Here is a 24,174-nt window from a genome sequence, read left to right as displayed (position 1 = left end):
TGCATTCCCTCCAGCAACATACGAAGGCATTGCCTTTCTCACAGTCTTGCCAACTTTTAAAACATGTTATCCTCTTTACAAATTTGTGTCGTTCTGATAGGTGAGAAATGATATCTCGGCATTGTTTTAATTTGCATTTCTTTAATTATGATTGTGAACATATTTGAAGATGTTTTCAAATATGTCTGAGGGCCATTTTTTACTTTTGTGTGTGTGTGTGTGTGTGTGAATTGTCTGCTCATATTTTACCTGTCTGTTCTTTCAGTTATTAGCCAAGCAAGATGTTCAATGGCATAATAGTGCCCAGTCCCTCAACCTTACCAGGTTGTTATGACAAATTAAAGTAGAAGTAACCTGTGAAATTTAAATCACTACACAATATTTCTTTTAAGCCTAAGAACATACACTTGCCAAAACATGTGTCCTGCTACTTTAGTAAATGTGTATACACATATATACTGGTATTAAAGGCTATACATTTAAAGAACACACATGGGAAAAATAGAGAGAGAAATACCAGAATCCACTTGCAATGAAAAAGGCCTCAGCATTATCCCAAAACTTCCTATTCTAGATTCCTTTACTACTTCTCTGACGTGCCTACAAATCTCCCGTCATCACAAATAGACATCTGTAGACTTTAAAGGCATATAGAAAACTCTGGAATTTTTTTTAAAAAGTGAAACTACATTGATAAAGTGCAAAAAGCCCAAGTTTCAGAGCCCCCGTGGGACTCAAAGAAAGATGGTTTACTTGAGCTTATGCAGCAGGAAAGAGTAGAATATACTAATTCATGGAGTGAGAACACAGTCTTGGAGTCCGACAATCTGGGTCAGAATACCGTTCTATTTACTAAGTGAGTGTCCTCAGTTTTCCCTAACCATATAAAGGAGACAATCATGCTGGCTCTTAAGTTCAGTGAGAATTACTAATGAAGTTTCTAAATTATCAAGCAGAACCCTTGTCATACACCTCCAATATATGGCAGTTATTATTATTCTAATTATTAGTAGGTGACATATTTGGAAGTGTGGCCCTACAGCAGAAGGCCAATTAAGAGAGAATTCTCCTTGGCATGCAGCAAAAGGCACTAACACTTTTCTATAGTTTAATTGTACAGAAAAGAGTTGGAGGCAACAGCCTCTAGAGACAGTGATTCATTCTGAGTCAAGGACACAAAATGGGACATGACAGAGGAAGCACCTCTCCCCTCTAATACACCCAAAAGAGCTTGTGCAAAAATTAAGTGAGCTCCATGCAAAGATCATAACACACACTTAAATAAAAGCTGATACTTGCTGCTTCTTACATGCTTTCCTCTTCTTTCCTATCCTAGTTTTATAGGGGAAAATATGAAGAGTGAATGATTTAAAAATGCTATTTGGTTCAGATTTTTTTTTTTGGTAATGTTTATTATTGATTTTATTGAGGGAGAGAGACAGAGTGAGAGTGGGGGTGGGACAGAGAGAGGAGGAGACACAATCCAAAGTAGGCTCCAGGCTCTGAGCTGTCAGCACAGAGCCCGATGCTGGGCTTGAACTCATGAACCGTGAGATCATGACCTGAGCTGAAGTCGGATGCTTAGACTGAGCTACCCAAGTGCCCCACTTTTTGGTTCTCTCATCTTAGGTTTTAAATATTCCAGAAACCTTTTTGTATCTCATGACCCTTTTGGGGAATGTAATTTTTTTATATATGCCCCATAATGGAATGAACTGATTTCCACCGAAGCTCAAAGAAAATATCAATCAGTGGTGTTCAAATCCATCCCACAGTGATAAGCAAAATACCGCACGGACAGGAATACTTGATACAGAATCTTCAACTCTGCATATAACACAACCTTGTAGACAGTAAGAGAGAGCAGCACTGAAATTATGGATGTCGTGGGCCATGGGGTTGGGATAGAGTCTGAATCCTGGCTTTCCACTTTCTAACTGCTCCCGGGCACTAGGAAATGGAACACTCCCTGTGTGTTACCCCCTCTGCAAAATGGAGACAATGATATGTATCCTATCTCACAGGCTTCTACAGCACCAAGCTTGATCCCTTGTGTAAGAACCGGTTCTTGACACGTCTTTGTCTCCTACTTCTTTCCTCTGAATATAAAGGAAAGATCACAAAACGGAGTCCGAGATTATAAAGAGAAGTGGGCAACTCTTGCTTTAGCTGACCCAGCACAGCCTACTAGTGAGGCTGAGACACCTAGACACCTGGTCTGGCAAGGTCACAGGCTGTACGGGCAGAGCTGTGACAGCCTCATGAGAGTATGCTCTTGGCCAAAAACCCTTCTGCTGGCGAAACCCCAAGCACAATGGAATGGCATTTTTAATCATAATGAGGCTGAAATGTAAGTGGTTTCTGCTGAAAAAGCTTTGAAACAGTTCTTCTGTTCTTTAAAGAGAAAAATCTTCACTCAATAACTTTGGAAGAGACCATTCACATACTAGCTAATGAGTTGGTTTGTTTTCTTCCTTCCGTTAATTTTAATATACCAAAACCTTGCAATAAATACACCAGGTAATAATATTTTTTTAAAGTTCCTGTGCAAAAACTTCCCAGTACATCAACCTTATAAAGCAAGGAAGTTGTCCATATGCATATATGCTAAAGCAACAAAGAACTTTTTCATGTGGCTTTTAAAAATGCAGTACTGTCTAAAATGTTTCCCCTTTTTTCCCAGATGCACAGATCAAAGTATTGTTACTTGGAAATTAGCAAAAGCTAGCAGTCCTGCACAAACTCCAATTCTTTCTTTCTTTCTTTCTTTTTTTTTTAACTTCAAGGCTCTGGCATATGCAGTCCACATGGCTGAAGATGGAAGAAAAACCTGCGTATCTCGGTTGCTGCTCCTTTAACTCTACTGTAAAAAGGAAGCACGGGATGACAGCATGGGCCAGAACTGAATAGGAACTGTTTACTGCACACTTACCGGTATGAAACTCATTTATTTTATCAAAAGGTGAATGATGTATCCCCTTCCACAAAAGGATGGGGTAACAGAAACTACAACATCAAAGCAACAGACCTACATAGGTTGTTTGGAATAGTCTATGTCACACCAATCATCATAGTTCCACCAGTCAGATAGATCATTAGTCATAATTACACTTTAGTGGAATTATAAAACGTGGGCTTCTTCACAAGGAATTCAGAGTAATTTACAGCACACTCCAAAATCATCTTTAAAACAAATTTAAAATTTACCTACATGATGCCTTTTATAAAGAGAACTTTTTGACTGCTTTTTCAGAAGAATGACTTTTTTTTTAAGTGTTAGTTTCTTTTTTTTATTAAAGTATAGTTGACAGTGTTAGTTTCTGTAAACATAGGCACACATATCCATTAAATCTTTTACATAATCATATTCTTTGTGATCTATTCAACTTGTACAAAGTAAGATTTCACAGTGAATTATAATAAGATGCTTTATACATAGATTATCAACAACTGTTAAATTAAAAAGATTTTAATGAATTTGAATGACTGAAGGCTTCCTTTGCTGTTGGCTTAATTATTCAGGCATCAGGATCTCTATTTCTCTTTTCCACCACCCCACCCCCAGCATCGCTATTTGTATTGCACAGTTCAGGTGACAAAGAAATTATTACAAGCAATGAGACAGACATTGTGCTAGATACTTGGGGTACAAAAGTGAAGATGCATACAGTTCCAACCCTCTTGAACAGTCTAGTGAAACAATAAAAATAGTTCACACTGACTGCATGCTTATGGTGTATTTACGAGTGACAGAGGTGTTTTAAATAGATCTTATTTAATACCCACAATAGTCCCATGAAGTTGGTATTAATTTTACCCTGTTCCTGAGAGGTAGACAAATCAAACAGTCTTTCTAAGCCCAAGATCACACAGCAATTACATGGCAGAGGTGGAATTTAAAAGCGTGCTGGCCTGGTTCACCATGGTATTAGTTAGACAGCCTCCCTAAACACATTATTTCCATATAAGCAGGGAACTCCCACATAACGTAGGAGGTGATACTACCTAGGAAGCCGCCTGGGTGCTGTGGGTGCCGGAGGATGGCACTGTGCCCAGGCATCCAGGTGTGATGTCAAGACACTGCCAGGCAGACACACGATGAACAAAATATCCCTTTGCTTCCTTTAAAAGACCTGATAACTGGTAGGGTAGTTCTGACTTACAGATTTACAGCAGTAATTTCAAGAAATGCCAAGAATTCCCTCAGAGAAGATGCCAGAGAAGGAGACTTCATGCTGACTATCCAGCAGACTCAGGAATTACAACAGCGTGTTTTTTTATTTTAATTTTTAATGTTTGTTTATTTTTGAGAGAGAGAAAGAGAGCACGCGCATGAGCGGGAGAGGGGCGGGGAGAGGGGTGGACAGAGGATCCAAAGCAGGCTCTGTGCTGGCAGGAGCAAGCCCCGTGTGGGGCTCAAACTCACAAACTGTGAGACCTTGAGCTGAGCTGAAGTCAGACACTCAACCGACTGAGCCCAACAGGGGCCCCTACAACAGTCATCGCCATGGCAGCCAGCGTGGAGAGCAGTGTCTTCACTCTGTTATCTCCTCCTGAGCTGTTGCCCAGCTGGACTTATACCTGTTTTTTTTCTGCCCCCCAAAGTTGAAGAACTTTATTGAAAACTATGACTGATAGAAGCTCCAGATTTTTGCTTTACAGTCCACTGACAACATCTTCCAGATTTCCCTAGTAATGCCCATTCTTGTCACCATTTTAAAAACTCCAAGTTCCAAAACCAAATTCACAAAAACTTTGCTGGCAAAGATTCTGCTCAAAGATCTAGTCTTCCTACTACTACTTTTTCTAAAAAATTTCACATCAGTATCTTTTTTACTATATTCCCTATACTGCACATTACATTGCTGTGTGACATTTATTTTAGGACTAGAAGACTGCACATACCTCTTAATTCCCTTCACCTGTTATGTCCAACTTTCCACCCTCTCCATTCTGGCATCCATTAGTTTCTTTATTCTCTCTAGCTATCTATGTTCCTCATATTTATGAACAAAACTCATAGTTTACACATTCATTAGATGGTTAATTTTTGTGTTTTAGATTCCACACGTAAGTGAAGTCATTCAGTATTTCACTTCCCATAACGCCTTCAGGGTCCTTTCACATTGTCGTACGTAGCAAGATTTCATTTTTTGATGACTAACGTTCCATTGTTTTTACATACTGCGTCTTCCTTATCCATTCATCTATCAATGGACATTTAGATGGCTCCCATATCATAGCTATTTACAATAGCTAGTAAATATGCTGCAGTGAACATAAGAGTATATGTCTTTTTAAAGGTACATGTGTCTTTTTGAATTACTGGTTTTGTTTTCATTGGATAAATACCTGGAAGTGGAACTGCTGGGGTGTAAAATAGTTCTATTTTTCATTTTCTGAGGAACCACCATACTGGTGAAGCCAGAGTGGCTGCACCAGTTTATATTCTCACCACAGTGCACAGGGTTCCCTTTTCTTACATCCTCACCAAATACTTACTTCTTGTCTTTTTGACATTAGCTATTCTGACAGGTGTGAGGTGACATATCAAATTGTGGCTTTGATTTGCATTTCCCTGCTGGTTAGTGATGTTGAGCATCTTTTCATGTGCCTGTTGGCCATCTGTATGTCTTCTTTGGAAAAATGTCTATTCAGGTCCTCTGTCCATTTTTTAATCAGTTTGTTTATTTTTTTGATACTGAGTTTTATGAGTTCTTTATAAATTTGGATGTTAGCCCCTTATCGGATATGTAATTTGCAACTACTTCTCTCATTCAGTAGGTTGCCTTTTCATTTTGTTGCTGGTTTCCTTCACTGTGCAAAAGCTTTTTAGTTTGAATATAATCCCATTTATTTTCACTCTTGTTGCCCTTGTCTGAGGAGACAGATCCAAAAAAATATCACTAAAACTGATGTCAAAGAGGTCACCCGCCTGTGTTTCCTTCTAGGTGTTTTATGCTTTTAGGTCTCACATCTAAGTCTTTAATCCATTCTGAGTTGATTTTCATACATGGTGTAAGAAAGTGACCCAGTTTCATTCCTTTGCATTTTGCTGTCCAGTTTTTCCAACACCATTTCTTGAAGAGACTGTCTTTTCCCCACTGGATGTTCTTGCCCACTTTGTCGGAAATTAATTAACCATGTAAGTGTGGGTTTATTTCTGGTCTCTCTATTCTGTTCCATTGATCTCTGTGTCTGTTTTTATGCCAGCGCCATACCGTTTTGATTATTATAGCTTTATAACACAGCTTGAAATGATACTTCCCACATTGTTCTTCTTTCTCAGGAATTGCTTTGGCTATTTGGGGTCTTCTGTGGTTTCATACAAATTTTAGGATTATTTTCTTCTAGTCCTGTGAAAAAATGCCATTGGTATTTTGATAGGAATTGTACTGAACCTGTAGACTGCTTTGGATCGTATGGCTATTGTAACACTGTCACATCTGTACCTTTTAAAGAATAAGCAGCTGCTCTTTTTTTTTAACTCGTATTTAAGAAAACAGGGCTAGCTTTTTCATGTTTAGTCACTTTCCTATCCCCAAGTCCTATTTCAAAACTTAGAGAAACACACACAGTTGTTCATTTAAAGCTCACCTACACTAGGTGAACTCTTCACACATTAGCACAGTACAGTCAGCGTGTGGCCCATGCTGCAGAAGCCATGTTCAACAATCATATTCACTCCTCAAGAAAACTTTAAGGCAAGAGCAAAGGCTTACTGTGATACAAGAAAAACAAAGCAGAGGTATCATTAAGACAGCGGAAAGGGATCAGATGAGTAAGCAGCACAAAGATGAATAAATATTTTTTGTTACTAATCCTTGTAAAAAAGATAGAGCTCAAAAAAGAGCACTGAATATCTACTTTCTCGAAGAAATACAAGACTTATAATAACTTTATTCCTGAAACAAAGTCTGCATGGACTTTAACTGACAGAATAATTCTCTCTCATTTTTTTCCATTACTAGTTTTTGAGCCTTGTTTTCAAACCCTTTTCTCCTGTTTCACTATGCCTTTGATTAGAGACATACCCAATAATCCCCACAGAACATGATATTAGAGGCATGCTTGGGTCTCTCCTTGGAAAGCAGTCATCATAACTTCTACTCAAACACAGGGCTAATTCCAAACTCAGGGACTGCTGCTCTGTACTAACAAACCTTCTAAGCAGTGAAACTGATTTAAGGCTAAAAACTTTGGAAATAATTCCCATTAAACAATGACCTCAAGGCAGTAGTTCTTCAAGCTGCAGATCAAATACATTCACGGTTCAGCAGAGTGCAGTTTACATTCATCTCTAAGTCTGAGATTACAGAATTATTAAGTGGTTTCCATACTGGTTTGAAGTTTGAGTAGTTTCACTGTGTGGACTTAAATATTTTCTTAAAAAACAGGAAACATTCTTTTGTGGACTTTCTAAGCTGATACAGAGCGAACAAGCACAAGAACCAATGGGAAAAAAAGCACAGTTAACAGATTTGTATCTTTTATATGCCATTTGCAATGAGAGAAGGGATTTCAGTGTAAGTTTTGAAAATGCCTAGAAGCTACTTTCTAAAATGGCACCATACCTGACATAAACGTTTTTATTTCTATACGAGGTATCCAATTCCTATAAAGGAAAAAACAACTACAACTTCTACAGAAAACTGGAGTGATCTCCTGTTATGTGATAAAAGGGCCAGTTTTACCTCCTTATCAAAGTCATGCTCGATGTCTCTGCTTACTCCATAGCAGTAATGGAGTGGTCGCCTCCCTCACAGCACGTCTGTGGCACACAGAGTAACTCTTTCTGAGAACATAAACACTGCACTACTAGAATCTCCTAGAAGGAATGGCTCTGGGACTGGTTTAGAAACCCACATAATTTCCTGTTAGTAGGAAGTTATTCTCTAAGGTTTGGGTTCACTCCATGGTAGTTTATGTACTAGAATATTCTATAAATCTCAGAGTCATCTGCCAAATATTCTTAGTTAAGAATTTGTTGGTTGTTGGAGCGCCTGGGCAGCTCAATCGGTTCAGGTCATGATCTCGTGGTTTGTGAGTTCGAGACCCACAACAGAGCTCTGTGCTGACAGAGTGGAGCCTGGAGCCTGCTTCAGATTCTGTGTCTCCCTCTCTCTCTCTCTGCCCCTCCCTCTGGTCACACTCTGTCTCTCTCTCTCTCAAAAGTAAATAAACATTAAAAAAAAAAAAGAATTCGTTGGTTGTTTTCAAATAGTCGAAAGTTCCACCTGCTAAGGTGGGTGCAACTTTTGTTCTCTTGTTTCCTTAAACTACAGAAGTGACTGACATTGAGTTTAGATGACACAGCACTTCCTAGGGGCTCGCTAAAGGATGCCCTTCCACAGCCAGTTTGTGCATGGGCAACCTCATGGTACATATATCTATTATTCATCATTAAATAAGCTGTGAACATTACTGAATAATCAGGCTTATTCATTATGCAAAAGAAACCAGGTACACCTGGTTTAAAAAAAAAAAAAAAGCCTAAGGTGGGGGAGGGGGGCAGAAACCCTTTCCTTTGTATTTTCCTACTTTCAAAAGCCCAGAGATGAGTCACAACTCTAGGAGCTAGCTAGTGTACAGAACTCTATTAAATCAACAAATACATTTCAAAATCTCTAGTGAACATCATAGCTTTCATTTCCCTGTTCTCACTGATAGTAAGCACTGTGGAAAAAGCTTCTGTTAGTAGACCAATCTGTCACTCAATTACCATTATTATGGTATAGTTAGAATAGGAGCATCCTTCTTTCTTAACGCATCTGTTCATCTTAAAAAGAATGTACTCCAAGAGTCATATGGTTTACTAGCATTACAAGTGATTTACGTCATCCAACATACACCTTCTATAGTTGCTTTCTGAAGAGGCTGAAACATGACATTCTTTTAAGAGGCCCCATAAAAAATTGCTTTTCTTCTAGGTCAACCTTCTTTGGCAAGCAACTGAATTCAGTAAGTAACTCCCCGAAATAAGATTCCTACCTCCAACCGCAGGCAGAGATATTCTAGCACCTGTTTCTTAAGCCTTCAAGTTCCTGTACTGTGCTTGCAGAATCACATTTAGACATAAGAGACGCATATTTGAAAACTCTGGTTGTGTGTGTGTGTGTGTGTGTGTGTGTGTGTGTGTGTCCCCACATAGTATCTCCTAGCTATTGTAAAGAGGCGTCCTTATTAGCTAAGTCTCCAAGAGAAGTTCCGTTCTCTGAGGAAAGGCAGTGCCAGCAGCTGCATGCTTCATCTGACTCTGTCCTTGATGGTTCTTACCATTAGACAGCTTTGGTTTAAATTTTTTTTTGTAATGTTTATTTATCTTTGAGAGAGAGAGACACACAGCATGAGTAGAGGAGGGGCAGAGAGAGAGAGAGAGAGAGGGAGACACTGGACCCAAAGCAGACTCCAGGCTCTGAGCTGTCAACACAGAGCCTGACGTGAGGCTTGAACTCACGAACTGCGAGATCATGACCTGAGCCAAAGTCGAACGCTTAACCAACTGAGCCACCCAGGCGCCCCTAGACAGCTTTGGTTTATGAGAAAGGAGTTCGAAAAAAGGTAGCAAGTACACAAACACCACGGAAGGACAGCTACGGATTTATTTTTCTCTGAAAGACTCAACTGAATTCCCTTTCCAACGCCACCTTCACCGTATTAAAAAACAAACCAGAAAAGAAAACAACTCCCCCTCCCCCACAAAACCCACAAACAAGATGGAGAAAAGGGCTGATTTTTCTCTCGGATTCAACGTCCTCACCTTCACAGATGACCCTGTCTCCAAACTTCCAAAGCCCTCTCTGGTCGTCTCACCCACTTCTTTATGAAGATTCACCCAATACAACAAGATAGAAAGGCCACCCGTGCTTCCCAACCCTTTATTTCAGCTGTTCTCAGAGACTCAGTCCGAGACCAGGGCGGAGCACTGCTTCAGGCAGCCTGTTTCTTTCTTCGGACAATTTGCAGCCTCCTCCTCTTGCTCCTACATCTTCCTATGGCAAAAGCTAACCTACCTACCACGGGCCTGTGTCCCGCCAGGGCCGTGAGCCTTGTGAGCCGGGATGGCGCCCAGGGGAGTGTGAAACTGCTTCCGTCTCCTGGGCTGTCCGTGGCTCCAGGCTTGAGAGTTGCGGTCACCTCGACTGTTGGGAGGGACCCTCCTCAGAGCCCAGGGCAGATCCGCCTGCCTCTCACACTCTCTGACACCCTATCGACCAGTGCACAGAGGAAGCCTCTCCGAACGCAGGGCCAAGGTTTTGGAGGTGATGAGAAACCCAGAGACAGAAATTAACCTGCAAGGCTCTACTCACCGCTGAACCCTGAGTGCTGACGAACAGATGCCCACTTCCTTACCCATGCCGGCGGTTACCAGGGCACACAAAGAAGATGCGCCAGTAAATAACTAACTGAGTTGCCAAAGCAGAAAAGCAGCCAGGCAGTGTTTCGTGGACTGTGTCTTCTACCCAACGACCACTTCTATCACCGTGTACCAGCCACTGCCACTCCTGCCATCCGCTGCTGTAACGTGCAGCCTGACAGACAATGCCACCCCTCGGCACCACAAGCACTCACAGTGGTCAAGTTCCCTTGGCTTCTCTTTTATCCCAACACCCAACACCACTGCCACCACCACAACACACGTTTGGCTGTGCCACTGCTAAAACGACAGGTAAGAATGAGTGGCAAATGACCAGCATAATAAGGTGCCATGGTTGGACAAGCCTCAGTGAGCAAGGTAGAACAGGCAAGACAAAGGAGACTGGCTGCACTTGAGAAGGCCCCCAAAGGCTAAAGACTGGTAAACAAGATTTCATTTAGTTTAAAAAGTCCAATTGCATACGGGCTTCTAGGCTGAATCAGGGGTCCAGAGCTGGATGGCATTCTGGTCAGCGTACCTCTGGTATCAGACATGAAAACAGGGCTGCAGATCAGAGCCAGAGGCAGGATGGGGCCAGTTGTTGGGTGAATGGTTCAGACTTGAGACAAAGCATATGTAATGGAAGAAAGAAGACGACAAGGAAATCAAGTTGTTAGCAACACAACTTCAAAATGAAGGAATCAAGAACTCCACCGAGGTGGGAGGGACCAGGCAAAGTAAGAAGAGTGGTTAACACCAACGGAGAGCTAGATAAACTCTGGTCTTTGGCCTAAGCTGAAGATTCTTCTTACTACAGGATCTGCTAAAGACAGATTAGAAACAAGTAACTGGGAGCACCCGGTTGATGTCCAGAGTGGGCAGGTGAGACAAAGCTACAACTTCTGGCAGGCAGACCCTGCTAAGCAAATAGACAGAGACTGAATAGGGCCCGCTAGCATTTCCATAGGAGTGTATGAGTCCAAAATAGCTGCCCAAATTTGGCATTGAAAGTGGCCATATTCCCAAGTGAAGTCCCCTAGCAGAGGGATCATGCCTGGAATGCGGAGATAGCTTGTCAAAGTGGAAAGAATGTGGAGATGAGAATCAGACAGAGTTTGCAACTCATTCTGTCTCTCACTAGCTCACTAGCTGATTCTGGGTGGGTTACTTAACTTCTCTGAACCTCAATTTCCTCATCTGTAAAGTTAAGTTGTCAATAGGTTTTGTATAACAGAACAATAGGTTCTGTAATAATTAAATTAGAGAGCCTCTGTACCGTGCCTAACAGAATCCCTAATTCAATACATGATTGTTCTTACAAATACTTGCAGTAGCATTACTCATGGAAACACTCCTTATATATGTGGTCAGTGGTAACAATGACAGTAATAATAATCCTACCAACAATAGTATGGGCAACTTCAGATTTAACAAGCTAATCTGTTTCTGGTTACACCGGAGAGTCAAACCATGGTTGCTTCTAATGGAATTTCCACCTTTACCCCGAGGGCTGATGTTATACCACTGAGTTCTACACCACACAAATCAAATCATCACATCCTTCACTTCCCTCCCACACTCCTTTCCTCAATTCATTTATCAGCACTGACCCTACTGTCCTAGCAATCACTTGGTAGGGAGTTAGCGTTGGTATAGGCAGCAGCTCTTAGGAAGTGGTAAATACAAGTCCGGGTGGTTACTACAAAGGGTCTTGATATGAGAAGGAGGACAAAACTTTTGTTTTTATTTTTCTTTAAAGAAGGCTTCCCGCTCAGCGTGAAGCCCAACACAGGGCTTGAATTCACGACCCTGAGATCAAGACCTGGGCTGAGATCAAGAGTCAGATGCCCAAGCAACTGAGCCACCCAGGCTCCTGAGGACAGAACTTTTAAAAAGCAGGATATGGTAATCCACAAGTTGTACCTTCTCTTTTGAGTCATCTGCATTTGTATACCACTTTATAGCTCTTATACATGAACTATCTTATTCAACTTCAAAATAACTCTAAAGTAAACAGGATAAATGCTATTATTTCTGGTTTACAGATACGGTAAATGAAGCTCAGAAAAGTTTCAGTGATTTACTCCAGGTCATGCACCATGGAGTGGTGGTACCAGGTTAGAACTCGGATTTTTGGATTTGTAGCTTGGTACTTGACCACTGTAATTGTTTTATAACCTGTGGTTCATGCAGCAGGTACATTTAGTTTTTTAATCTCTTTATATTTAGTATTTTTCTCACTTGATTTTTTTAAAAAATTATTTTAAGTTTATTTATTTATTTTGAGAGAGACAGACACAGTGTGAGCAGGGGAGGGGCAGAGAGAGAGGGAGAGAGAGAGAACCCCAAGCAGGCTCTGCACTGTCAGTGCCGATTTCATGAACCATGAGACTAAGCCACCCAGGTGCCCCCTCACTTGCTTTAAGTTTATTTATTTTGAGAAAGAGAGAAAGAGAGAGAAAGAATGAGCAGGGGAGAGGGAGAGAGAGAACCCCAAGCAGGCTCTGCACTGTCAGCATAGAGCCCAACACAGGGCTCAATCTTACAACTGTGAGATCATGACCTGAGCTGAAATCAAGAGTCAGACGTTCAACCAACTGAGCCACCCGAGAGCCCTGTGATATTTTTCTCACTTGAAAGAAAGCTCTGATTTCTTAGAAATGTAACCGGCTTCTGAAATGGCTTTATTTCATCTTGTTAATTTTCTAAGTATAGAATTTATTTATATTTATGGAAAAGTAATCTTCTTAAAGTGGATAATTATTTGTTATTATTCAAATTGATTTTCATGTTTCCCAGTTATTTTTAATTGAAAATAGTATGTGTACTGTATTTTTTATTATTATTTTTAAATGTTTATTTATTTTTGAGACAGAGAGAGACAGAGAGCAAGTGAGAAAGGGGCAGAGAGAAAGGGACACACAGAATCTGAAGCAGGCTCCAGGCTCTGAACTGTCAGCACAGAACCCAATGCAGGGCTCAAACTCATGAACACTGAGATCGTGACCTGAGCTGAAGTCGTATGCTTAACCAACTGAGCCACCCAGGTGCCCCATGTACTGTATTATAGTGGAAATATTTCCTTTCAGGGGCTAGTAAATGATATACTCCACTGCCATGAGGCATAAATTATTCATTATAAAAAATGCTTTTATGAGTAAGATCATAGGAGGCTTACTGTGGTGGCTTAGGGTTCTACGGGGGCTCATATTTTAATTTTTTTTTTAATGGCAACTTTGTTTCTTACAAGCTAACAAAATAGAATTCTCAGTGAAAATAAATGTATTGTATTATTAAAATGGGCCAGCTATGGAAATCTAGAGTGCATCATATATTATTTGTTAGCCAGTGTGACATTTCTAGCGCAGCAGGCAGTTCAGGCAATTTTAAAGTTTTAAAAATTGTGTAGTCTGGCAATTCTAATCATTCTAATCCAATACACATTGTTTTACATTGAATTCAACATCTAAACAGGTATCTTTGTACCAGTAGCTATCCTTCCAGATTGCTCAATATCCTCTGTTAATTTTAAGGTCTTAAATGTATAATACAAACACATATGTTTTAATTCCTTTTTCAGAGCAAATCCTCTCCTGTCACATACGTTTTGTGTCTAAACAACATTTCAGCACAGATTTGTTATCAAATACGAGGTCCCTACCTGAAATAAACATTTTTGGTCAACTGGGAATGAATGATGCTTTGTTCACTACAAAAATAGATTCAGAGAGGCAATATTCAAGGTGAACAGAATGAAGGAAACCACCTTATCCTTACTAGTCAAGGAAGCAAAGGCTTTCCATCCTATTCTTTGGCTTTTTTGCTTTGCCATCCAAACATGATCACTTACCAAGTGGCAAAAACGCAAGACGGTTTCCAGCCATGGAGAGCTCATTGAGGCTGGGCAGCTGGCAGAGATGACGGGGCACACACCATAGACGATTTCGGTCCACAGTGAGGTACTGCAGAGAAAGGCACAGGTGAAGCCTCTCGGGTAAAGTTAGCAAACGATTGGTAGAAATGTCTAGTGTCTGCAGCTCCTTCAAATCGCCAACCTCTACAACCAAAATCAAAATTAAGATAAATCGCATTCTGATTAAATTAAGTGAATAAAATGAATCAATACTGTAACAGTTCAAACAAATAAAATCAGTAGCTGCCATGATTTCCAGAAACATGAATGCTGAAGTATGCAAATAATCCAACAGAGGTAGGTGTCTTTAAATTAGCCTGCCAACGTTTTTTTCTTAATGGAAAAGAGGGCTAGCTTGGAAAGGGGAGAGATACAAGGTAGTGAACATGAGCCAGAAGTCTGTTACTAGGGCTTCTGCTTCTTGATGAAATCGAAAGTTGTTGCTAGTGTGGGAAAAGAACAGTTACAGTCACTTCAAGGTGAAGTGACTTTGCTACTTTTGTGACTTCTATCTAAGTAAACAGTAGGAGACTTAAAAATATATAGTATCCCAGGGAGTGCATCTTGTTCATATGAACTAAACAGAAAAACTTTTGGACAAAAAATTAGGATGTCTTTTGGAAATTTTCACCATGGTGAAGAATATAATAAGATTAAATTATCGGTAGGTAACATTTTTAGATATTGTCCAAGCATGTGGTTCTTTATTACAAACCCACTCAAAGTGTACACATCCTATGAAGATTTACTTTAACTCCACCCAAATGAAGTCCTTCCATTTACTTCAATATGCCCTCATTGGCAATACCCATAGTTGTAATCTGTTCCACGGGGAGTACAATCATGCCAAGTCTGAAGGCTGGGAGGTTGTTACAAGGTACTTTGTCCTTCTCAGTTAAAACCACCCCCAAGCCTCTCTGGGCAGGGTAAGTTCTGCTAAGCGATCTCTAAGGAAAGGACATTTATTCCGTCAGGACAGCACAATCCACTCAAGCCTCTACAGGAAGCCCTGTGTAGGGCAAGTCTACTTCTTCCTCATCATGAACTTCCAAGTTGAAGACTTCAGCGGCCATCTCTTGGCCTTCTCTAACCCTGACCCTGTTCCTCTCAGGGTAAGGTTTCCTGCTACTTTACTGCACCCCATTGGGCACATCCCAGTTTGTTCAGGGCTAGGGTTAGTATTAGCAATGTCTTCTCTACTGGACAGAAAGTCTTCTACCCTCTTGGATGCCCAGTTATACAGATTACCTTTTCTTACTGCTACAGACCAGGGGTTGGCAAACTAGGGCTCTTCGGCAAACTCTGGCCCATGGTGCACTTCTGTACTGCTTCCAAGCTAAAACTGGCTTCTACATTTTGTTTTTATTATTTTTTTAATTTTAGACACAGAGAGAGTACCAACAGGGGGAAAGGGGCAGACAGAGAGAGAGAGAGAGAGAGAGAGAGAGAGAGAGAGAATCTTAAGCAGGCTCCATGCTCAGTGCAGAGCCCAATGCGGGACTCAATCCCACAACCCTGGGATCATGATCTGAGCCAAATTCAAGAGTTGGATGCTTAATGGACTAAGCCACCCAGACACCCAAGTTTTTATATTTTTAAAAGGTGATTGGGGTGCTTGGGTGGCTTAGTCTGTTAAGTGTCTGATTCTTATATTCAGCTGCAATCATGATCCCAGGGTCATGGGATTGAGCCCCACAATCGGGCTCTGTGCTCAGCATGGAGACTACTTGGGATTCTCTCCCTCCTGCCTCTGTCCCTCCCCTACTTGCATGTGCTCACTCTCTTGCTCTCTCTCTCTCTTTCTCAATAAATAAATAGATAGATAAAGATAAATAAGTAATAAAAGGTGGCAAGAAAAACCCAACAAAGGCAAAAAAGAATACATGGCAGAGACCGTATGTGGCCTGCAAAGCTTAAAAATATTCACTATCTTGCCATTTACGGAAAAAGTTGGTCAGTCTTTGTTAGAGACGGCTACCTGGAGTATTTTTAGTAACTATTTTTAATAAAAAATAGTACTAGTACAAAATGTATTAATTTCTAGTTATTTTTATATTACAAGGGATTTATGCTAGGAAATTCATACTTTATTCCACAATTTCCCTAATACTGGACAACGTATGCATTTGCAAAAGGGCAGGGAGGATTCAGGGAACAGTCTGTGATGCTTAATTGGAGTTTTGTTCTATTTGAACCAAACTGGTGCACACAGGAGTCAATTTCATTCTTGGTTCCATTAGCACAGCATTTCATTTAGGTATATCTGCCTATCTACCTACCTAATTCACACCAAAAAATGTTTCTGATTTGGGTAGTATGGGGTGAGGAAGTTGAGGGAAGAATCATTATGTTCTAGAACTGAGTAAATAGCACCAAGAAGCTTTCCTGACATCACTTTATAAAGTGATTATAGGAGTGAAATGGGATGGAAATACAACCAATCAGCTACAAACCACGGGGCAAGGTGCCAGAGAAAAAAGAGACCAGGTCTCCACCACTGAGAATTGCATTATGTATAAAAGACAATGCATGATAGGAGGTCAGAGAAAGAGGAGGTAGATGAGGGGCTGGAGAAGCTTTTGCAAAGCCTGGAGGAGACAACAACTTGAATAGGTGAAAAGAAAAATGGATATAGCATTCCCAGCAGGGGGCGGGGGTGGGACTGAAAGATCTGGAAAGGCATGGAAGTGAAATAACAAATACAGCACACACAATGGGCTATTTGGAACCTAACAAATATCTATGGGAGAAGAGTAGGAAATAAGTTCAATGTGAAAGGCTTCATGGAGGCATGAGTAGTAATGAATAGTGGGTAGAGAAGCTTGGGTTTACTGTAGTGAGAACACGACATTTCCTGAAGATTCTTGAAGACGAATAGCACTCTTTTGAAAAAACTAGAACGATGGATATATAAAAAGCAATGGAATGGAAAGAGATTCTAGGCTGAGAAAACAAGTAGACATTTGATGAGAACAGAGGCAGCGTGACAAATTCAAAGAATTCCAGAAACATTTTAAGAAAAGCATCAAGTATGCTTGATTAGAAACAGAAAATAGTGAAATAAAAACTGGTCAAGGATAATTTTAGCGTTTCTAGATTATTACACTCTAAGTATGGTGATGCCAATGTCAAAAACTTTATTTTTTATGAAAAGACTAAAATTATACCAATACTTTTGAATTGCAGCATCTATTAAACCATGTATTTAAAGAAATTTGAAAAATCTATCAAAAATCACATGGGAGCAAGCAAAATAAATTATTTTAATCATTATTTCCAAAATAATTAAAGTTGTAAAAAAGTATTTTGATGTGGCTGCAAAAATTACGAAGGCTTGCAATTATCTACCATTTTGATTCATCATTGCCTTATTGTATCGTGAGATGGGGAAATAATACGTGATTATGATTTAAAATTTTCCATAACGTGATGATTTACTTTTTACAGTGGTAACAGATCAATATTTATACTCTGCTTTCGTAGACATGCACACATATTTCAGATACTAAAATTAATAACATTTCTGACAAAAAAAAAGGGAAACACAATACTGTCAGTACCAAAGGTCAAAGGACTAGGAACTGGAAGGATACGAAAAGCTGACATTTCTTACTTCCTATATGAGATGAATAAAAAGCATTTTATTAAATCTGAAACATGCAGGACTGCATATATTAAATGAACAAATACAACAAAAGGACGTTATTCTTAGTAGCTTATTATTTAGGCCTTTCAAACTGTTGCAAAAAACTCAAACTATTATTTCAACTGAAGTACTGAGTTGAGTACTATGTATAATGTGTTTGGAAAATTATTTTGTCATACTATGAAAGTATGTGAGGAAGAGAAACAAAATTAAATAGCTTCTAGGCAGACTCAATTAAGCCTGATTTTCATGACCATTTTATACCAGGACACAAATCTAAGACTACACATGGTTATCTTAACTTCAATAATTGATTAAAAAATATACTTGCTTAAGCTCAGCCAACGGAAAATACATTTTTGGAAAGTAATGGAGTCAATCAAAAAATCTGAGAATTTAACATTTTTTTAAGTTTATGTATTTATTTTGAGAGAGAGAGGGAGAGGGAGAGGGAGAGGGAGAGGGAGAGGGAGAGGGGGAGAGGGAGAGGGAGAGGGGGAGAGGGAGAGGGAGAGGGAGAGAGAGAGAGGGAGAGGGAGAGAGGGAGAGGGAGAGGGAGAGAGGGAGAGGGAGAGAGAGAGAATCTAAGGCAGGCTTTGCGCTGTCCGTGTAGAGCCCAATGTGGGACTCAAACTCATGAACCATGAGATCATGACCTGAGCTGAAGTGGGACACTTAACTGACTGAGCCACCCAGGTGCCCCTAAGATTCTAACTTAAACAAAAGAAACAGGAAATAAGCCTGGGGATAGCAATACTTCAGGAGAAATAAAGAAACAGAATCGTAAGTGTGGACTCAAGCTAAAAACTAGGCAACTGTCAGCCAAACATAAATCTAGCAAATGTGGTCAAGTCGTAAGATTACACTGAGGCCAGGACAATAGGATGCTCTTAAGTAACTCTGCTGCTCTTCCTTCATTCCTGAAAATCTGAGATTCCTGCTTTTATCAGTTCAGTCAGACTGAAAAACTTAGTGTTTCTTGTAGAGCAGGTATGCTGACAACAACTTCTCTTAGTTCTCCTTTATCTGGAAGTGTCATTATCACTGTAATTTCCTAAAGATTATTTTCATTAGATATAGAATTCTAGGTTGGCCCTTCTTTTCTCTCAGTACATCTTTAAAGATGTTCCACTGTCCTCCAGCTTCCATGGTGTCCAAGGAAAACCCCACAGGTACTTGAATCATTTCTTTAAGTACTTTCAAGATGTGTTCTTTGACTTTAGTCATTAACAGACTGACTATATCTGTACATGACTTTCTTTGGATTTATCCTAGTTGGGGTCACAGCTGAGTTTTTTAAGTAAACTCGACACTCAATTTGGGGCTTGAACTCACGACCCCAAGATCAAGAGTTACATGCTCTACCAATGGAGCCAGCCAGGCCCCCTTAGCTGCGCTTTTTAAACCTATAAATTTAGGTCTTTCATCAAATTTTCTAAGTTTTAGCCATTATGCCTTCAAATTTAAGAGTTATTATAACTGAGTAATCTAATAGACTACTTACTTTTCTTCTTTTAAGTTAAGATATGCATGACTGCTGAAGGCAAAAAACAAAGCATTATCTGGTATGATTTTCAATGTATGAAGATGTACTACTTCTGATAAGTATAACACAAAGGTCAGTGGAGGAAAGCAAAAGGAGTTTCCACAAAGATTTTGAAAGATACGTATAATGTGACTTCTAATGCAATAAGCCAAAAATAAAATAAATTTTAAAAGAGAGAAGCCTATAAAGCCAATAAATGAATTAAAATAGAATACTAAAACATATTTAAACAACAGGAAAGACAGGAAAGAGGGAATAAAGAAACAAAACTAGAGGTTACAAATAGGAAACTAATAATAAAATGGTAGGCCTAAATCTAAAGAGGTCAATAATAACATTAAAAGGAAATAGCCCAGGGGCGCCTGGCTGACTCAGTCAGAGAAGCACATGACTCTTGATCTTGGGGTTGTGAGTTCAAGCACCACATGGAATGTAGAGATTACTTAAATAAAAAACCAACAAACCAGATTTTAAAACAAAGACTCTAACAAGAGATAAATAAGGGCATTATATCCTAATTAAGGGGGTTATCCATCAAGAAGATCTAACAGTTGTAAATATGTATGCCCCCAACTTTGAAGTACCCAAATATATAAATAAATTAGTAATAAACATGAACTCATTGATAATAATACCATAATACTAGGAGGCCTTATCACCTCACTTACAGCAATGGACTGATCTTCTAAGCAGAAAATCAACAAGAAAACAATGGTTTTGAATGACACAGTGGACTGGATGGACTTAACAAATATATTCAGAACATTTCATCCTAAAGCAACAGAATATACATTCTTTTCAAGCGCACACAAAACATTCTCAATCACTGGGTAAGGAAAGGGGAAAAAAATAGTTTCAAACAGAGAGGGAGGCAAACCATAAGAGACTCTTAAATACAGAAAACAAACTGAGGGTTAATGGGAGGGGGAGGGGGAAAATGGGTGATGGGCACTTCTTGGGATGAGCACTGGGTGTTGTATGTAAGCAATGAATCACGGCAATCTACTCCCAAAACCAAAGAGCACACTGTATACGCTGTATGTTAGCTAACTTGACAATAAATTATATTTTAAAACAAAAACAAAAACAAAAAACAAAGAAACATTCTCCAGAATAGACCACATACTGGGTCAAAAATTAGCCCTCAACCTCAGTCGGTTAAGTGGCCGACTTTGGCTCAGGTCATGATCTGGTGGTTCGTGAGCTTGAGCCCCACATCAGGCTCTGTGCTGACAGCTCAGAGCCTGGAGCCTGCTTCGGATTCTGTGTCCTCAACTCTCTCTGCCCCTCCTCTGCTCGTGCTCTGTCTCTCTCACTCTCAAGAATAAATAAAATATTAAAAAAATTGGCCCTCAACAAGTACAAAAAGATCAAGATCATACCATGCATATTTTCAGATCACAATGCTATGAAATTTGAAATCAACCACAAGAAAAAAAATAAAATTCGTGGAGGTTAAAGAATATCTAGTAAAGAATGAATGGGTTGACCAGGAAATTAAAGAAGAAATAAATGAAAAACTAAAAAAAAAAAAAAAAAAAGCAAATATCGTGAGGACACCAATTCAAAGAGACTACTGGATTGGATTGAAGTACAAGATCTTAGTATAGAAGGAATCCATTTTTTAAATTTATTTTTTTATTTGAGAGAGAGAGAGTGTGTGTGAGGGGTAGAGGAAGAGGGAGGCAGAGAGAGAGAGAGAAGAGAATCTAAAGCAGGCTCCATGCTCAGTGCAGAGCCTAACATGGGGCTTGATCCCACGATCTTGGGATCATGACCTGAGCCAAAATCAAGAGTTGGATGCTCAACTGACTGAGTTATCCAGGAGCCCCTAAAAGGAATCCATTTTAAATATAAATACAAAGATTAAATATAAAGTGATAAAAACATGTATCATGCAAACAACAACCAAAAAGAAAAAAAAAAAGCTGGGCCTTCCAGTAGGATGAAGTGAGAAGATTGCCAAATCTTCTCCTAAAAAAGTAACTATAAACTATCAAAAGCGACCATTTCAGTACTCTGGAAACTGACCAAAAGTTTTCAACCAATGGTGAAGCACTTATTCATAAAAAACGACAGCACTTCCAATAAAAAGAGTGGAAATATGTGGGATGCTTGCTTGGGGTGGCTCCTATCGCTCCACCCAGCTTGGTTGGTACAATAGTTCTAAGATGGCAGGGCAGAGTACAAACAACCAGCAGTTTCACTGCTGGAGGGGGCTGACATGATTTGAAATGAAAAGTGAATAACCTACTGTCCTTAATAATTTGTCATAATCTTGGTCACAAGTGAACATGGGAGGCCAATGATTTTATGAGGCTGAGGGATGTTCTTGGTTGAGGCAAGCACTAAATTGGGCAGATAGGCCATTTAACAAGGAGGTATGGGATATGAAACAGGAAGAAATTTGACAGACTCTCCACATATACCACGCCGAGAGGAAGTCATGAGCAAACACAGGGAAGACCAGACAGGGTTCAAGTGATTTACAAAGTCTAGGTCTACAGAGAATTTGCAAGCATGCACATGGGAGAAAAGAGAGAGCCCAACAGAAAATAATAGGGTAAATCTGGAAACTGCCTAAATGTTAAATGGGTTTCTGAATCCACACACAGATCCACTGACAGAGAATAGAAGTCTTACTAGCTCAAGGTGTCCAACCACCAAGCTACATAGATCAAATCCTAATAAGTTAGTCTTAAAACTAAAACAAGAAGGAAAAAAAAAAAAACACAGAGAAGTAAGTGGTCACACACTGTAGGGGAAATGGATTTCATATTTTTAGTCCAGGCAAATTACTATGAATATCAAATTGGTACACAGAAATAGCAATAATCCTCATGTAGGAAAAAAAAATCAGAATCCAGAGTTACTACATTATTTAAAGTGTCCATTAAAAATTACAAAATATGTGGGGCGCCTGGGTGGCTCAGTCGGTTAAGCGTCCGACTTCGGCTCAGGTCATGATCTCACGGTCTGTGAGTTCGAGCCCCGCGTCGGGCTCTGTGCTGACCACTCAGAGCCTGGAGCCTGTTTCGGATTCTGTGTCTCCCTCTCTCTCTGACCCTCCCCCGTTCATGCTCTGTCTCTCTCTGTCTCAAAAATAAATAAATGTTAAAAAAAATTACAAAATATGCAATAAGACAAGAAAATATAACCATACACAGGAAAACATTAATAAACAGAAAATGATTCTAAGTGGATCCAGATGTTGAATGTAGCAGACAATGACTTCAAACCAGCTATAATAAATATATTGAAAGAACTAAAAAGAATGGCACCTGGCTGGCTTAGTTGGTAGAGCAGGCGACTCTTGATCTTGGGGTTATGAGTTCAAGTCCCACACTGGGCTAGAACTAACTTTAAAAAATAAAAAAAGAACTAAAAATAACAAGTTCAAAGAAGGAAAGTATGATGACAGTGACACACACACACACACACACACACACACACACACACACACACACACACACAAAACACCTAAAAATCAATTATAAGAAAACTAGAAAATTCACAAATATGTGGAAATTAAACAACATGCTACTGAAAAACCAATGAGCCAAAGAAGAAATCAAGAGAAAAATTTTTAAAAAGCCTTGAGACAAATGAAAATGGAAATAAAATATACTGAAACTTATATGAGGTACAGCAAAATCAGTTCTAAGAGGGATATTCATAGCAAAAAAATTCCAACATCAAGAAACCAGAAAAACTCCAGCAATTTAATTTTATATCTTAAGGAACTAGAAAAAGAAAAACAAATAAAGCCCAAAGTTAATAGAAACAAGGAAATAATAAAGATCAGAGCACAAATAAAAGAAATAGAAAAGATTAATGAAACTAAGAGCTGGTTCTTTGAAACAATAAACAAAATGGTCAAACCTTTAGGTAGACTCACCAAGAAAAAACATGAGGACTCAAATAAGATCAGAAATAAAAGAGGAGACTTACAACTGATACCACAAAAATACAAAGGATCACATGAGACTACTAAGAACAATAATATACCAACAAATGTAACAATTTAGAAGAAACGGATAAATTCCTAGAAAAATACAACCTACCAAGAATGAATCATGAAGAAACAAAAGATCTGAACAGACCATTTACTAGTAAGGAGATTGAATCAATAATCAAAAACATCCCAACAAAGGTTCAGGACCAGATGGCTTTCCTGATGAATTCTACCAAATATTCCAAGAAAAATTAACAGCAATCCTTCTCAAACTCTTCCAAAGAATAGAAGAGGAGAGAGCACTTCAAAACTCATTTTATGGGGCCAGCATTACCTTGATACCAAAACCAGAAATGCTCCAAGAAAAGAAAATTACTAGCCAATATTCCTGAAAAACAACACAAAAATCCTCAACAAAATATTAGCAAACTGAGTTCAACAATACATAAAAGGATCATATACCATGATCAAATGGGCACTAATCCCAGGGATGTAAGGATGGTTCAATATCCTCAAATCAATGTAATAACACCACATTAACAAAATAAAGGGTAAAAATCATATGATCATCTCAATAGATGCAGAAAAAGCATTTGACAAAATTTAACACTGTTTCATAATAAAAACTTTCAAAAAACAGGGCACAGAGGAAATTTACTTCAACATATTAAAGGTCATATATGATGCCCACAGCTAACATCATACTCAATGGTGAAAAGCTGAAAGCTTTTCCTCTAAGATGAGGAAAAGAAAAGAA

At 39.3% G+C, this 24,174-nt stretch overlaps 1 protein-coding gene across 5 annotated transcripts in view; it reads right to left on the bottom strand.

Moving 5' to 3' along the window:
* LRRC28 (leucine rich repeat containing 28) overlaps nt 1-24,174 on the bottom strand; it is a 179,343-nt gene that overhangs the window by 44,733 nt on the left and 110,436 nt on the right. For 4 of the 5 annotated variants that reach the window (XM_042941130.1, XM_042941131.1, XM_042941129.1 and 1 more), the window contains exon 6: nt 14,208-14,414. The exons of the other annotated variant lie outside the window; for it this stretch is intronic. In XM_042941130.1, coding sequence (XP_042797064.1) covers nt 14,208-14,414 — 207 coding nt within the window. The remainder of the gene's footprint in view (nt 1-14,207; nt 14,415-24,174) is intronic. 5 annotated transcript variants of the gene reach the window in all.

Source organism: Panthera leo, chromosome B3, assembly GCF_018350215.1.
Source record: "Panthera leo isolate Ple1 chromosome B3, P.leo_Ple1_pat1.1, whole genome shotgun sequence".
NCBI lineage: Eukaryota > Metazoa > Chordata > Mammalia > Carnivora > Felidae > Panthera > Panthera leo.
This window is presented reverse-complemented; position numbering and strand designations above follow the sequence as displayed.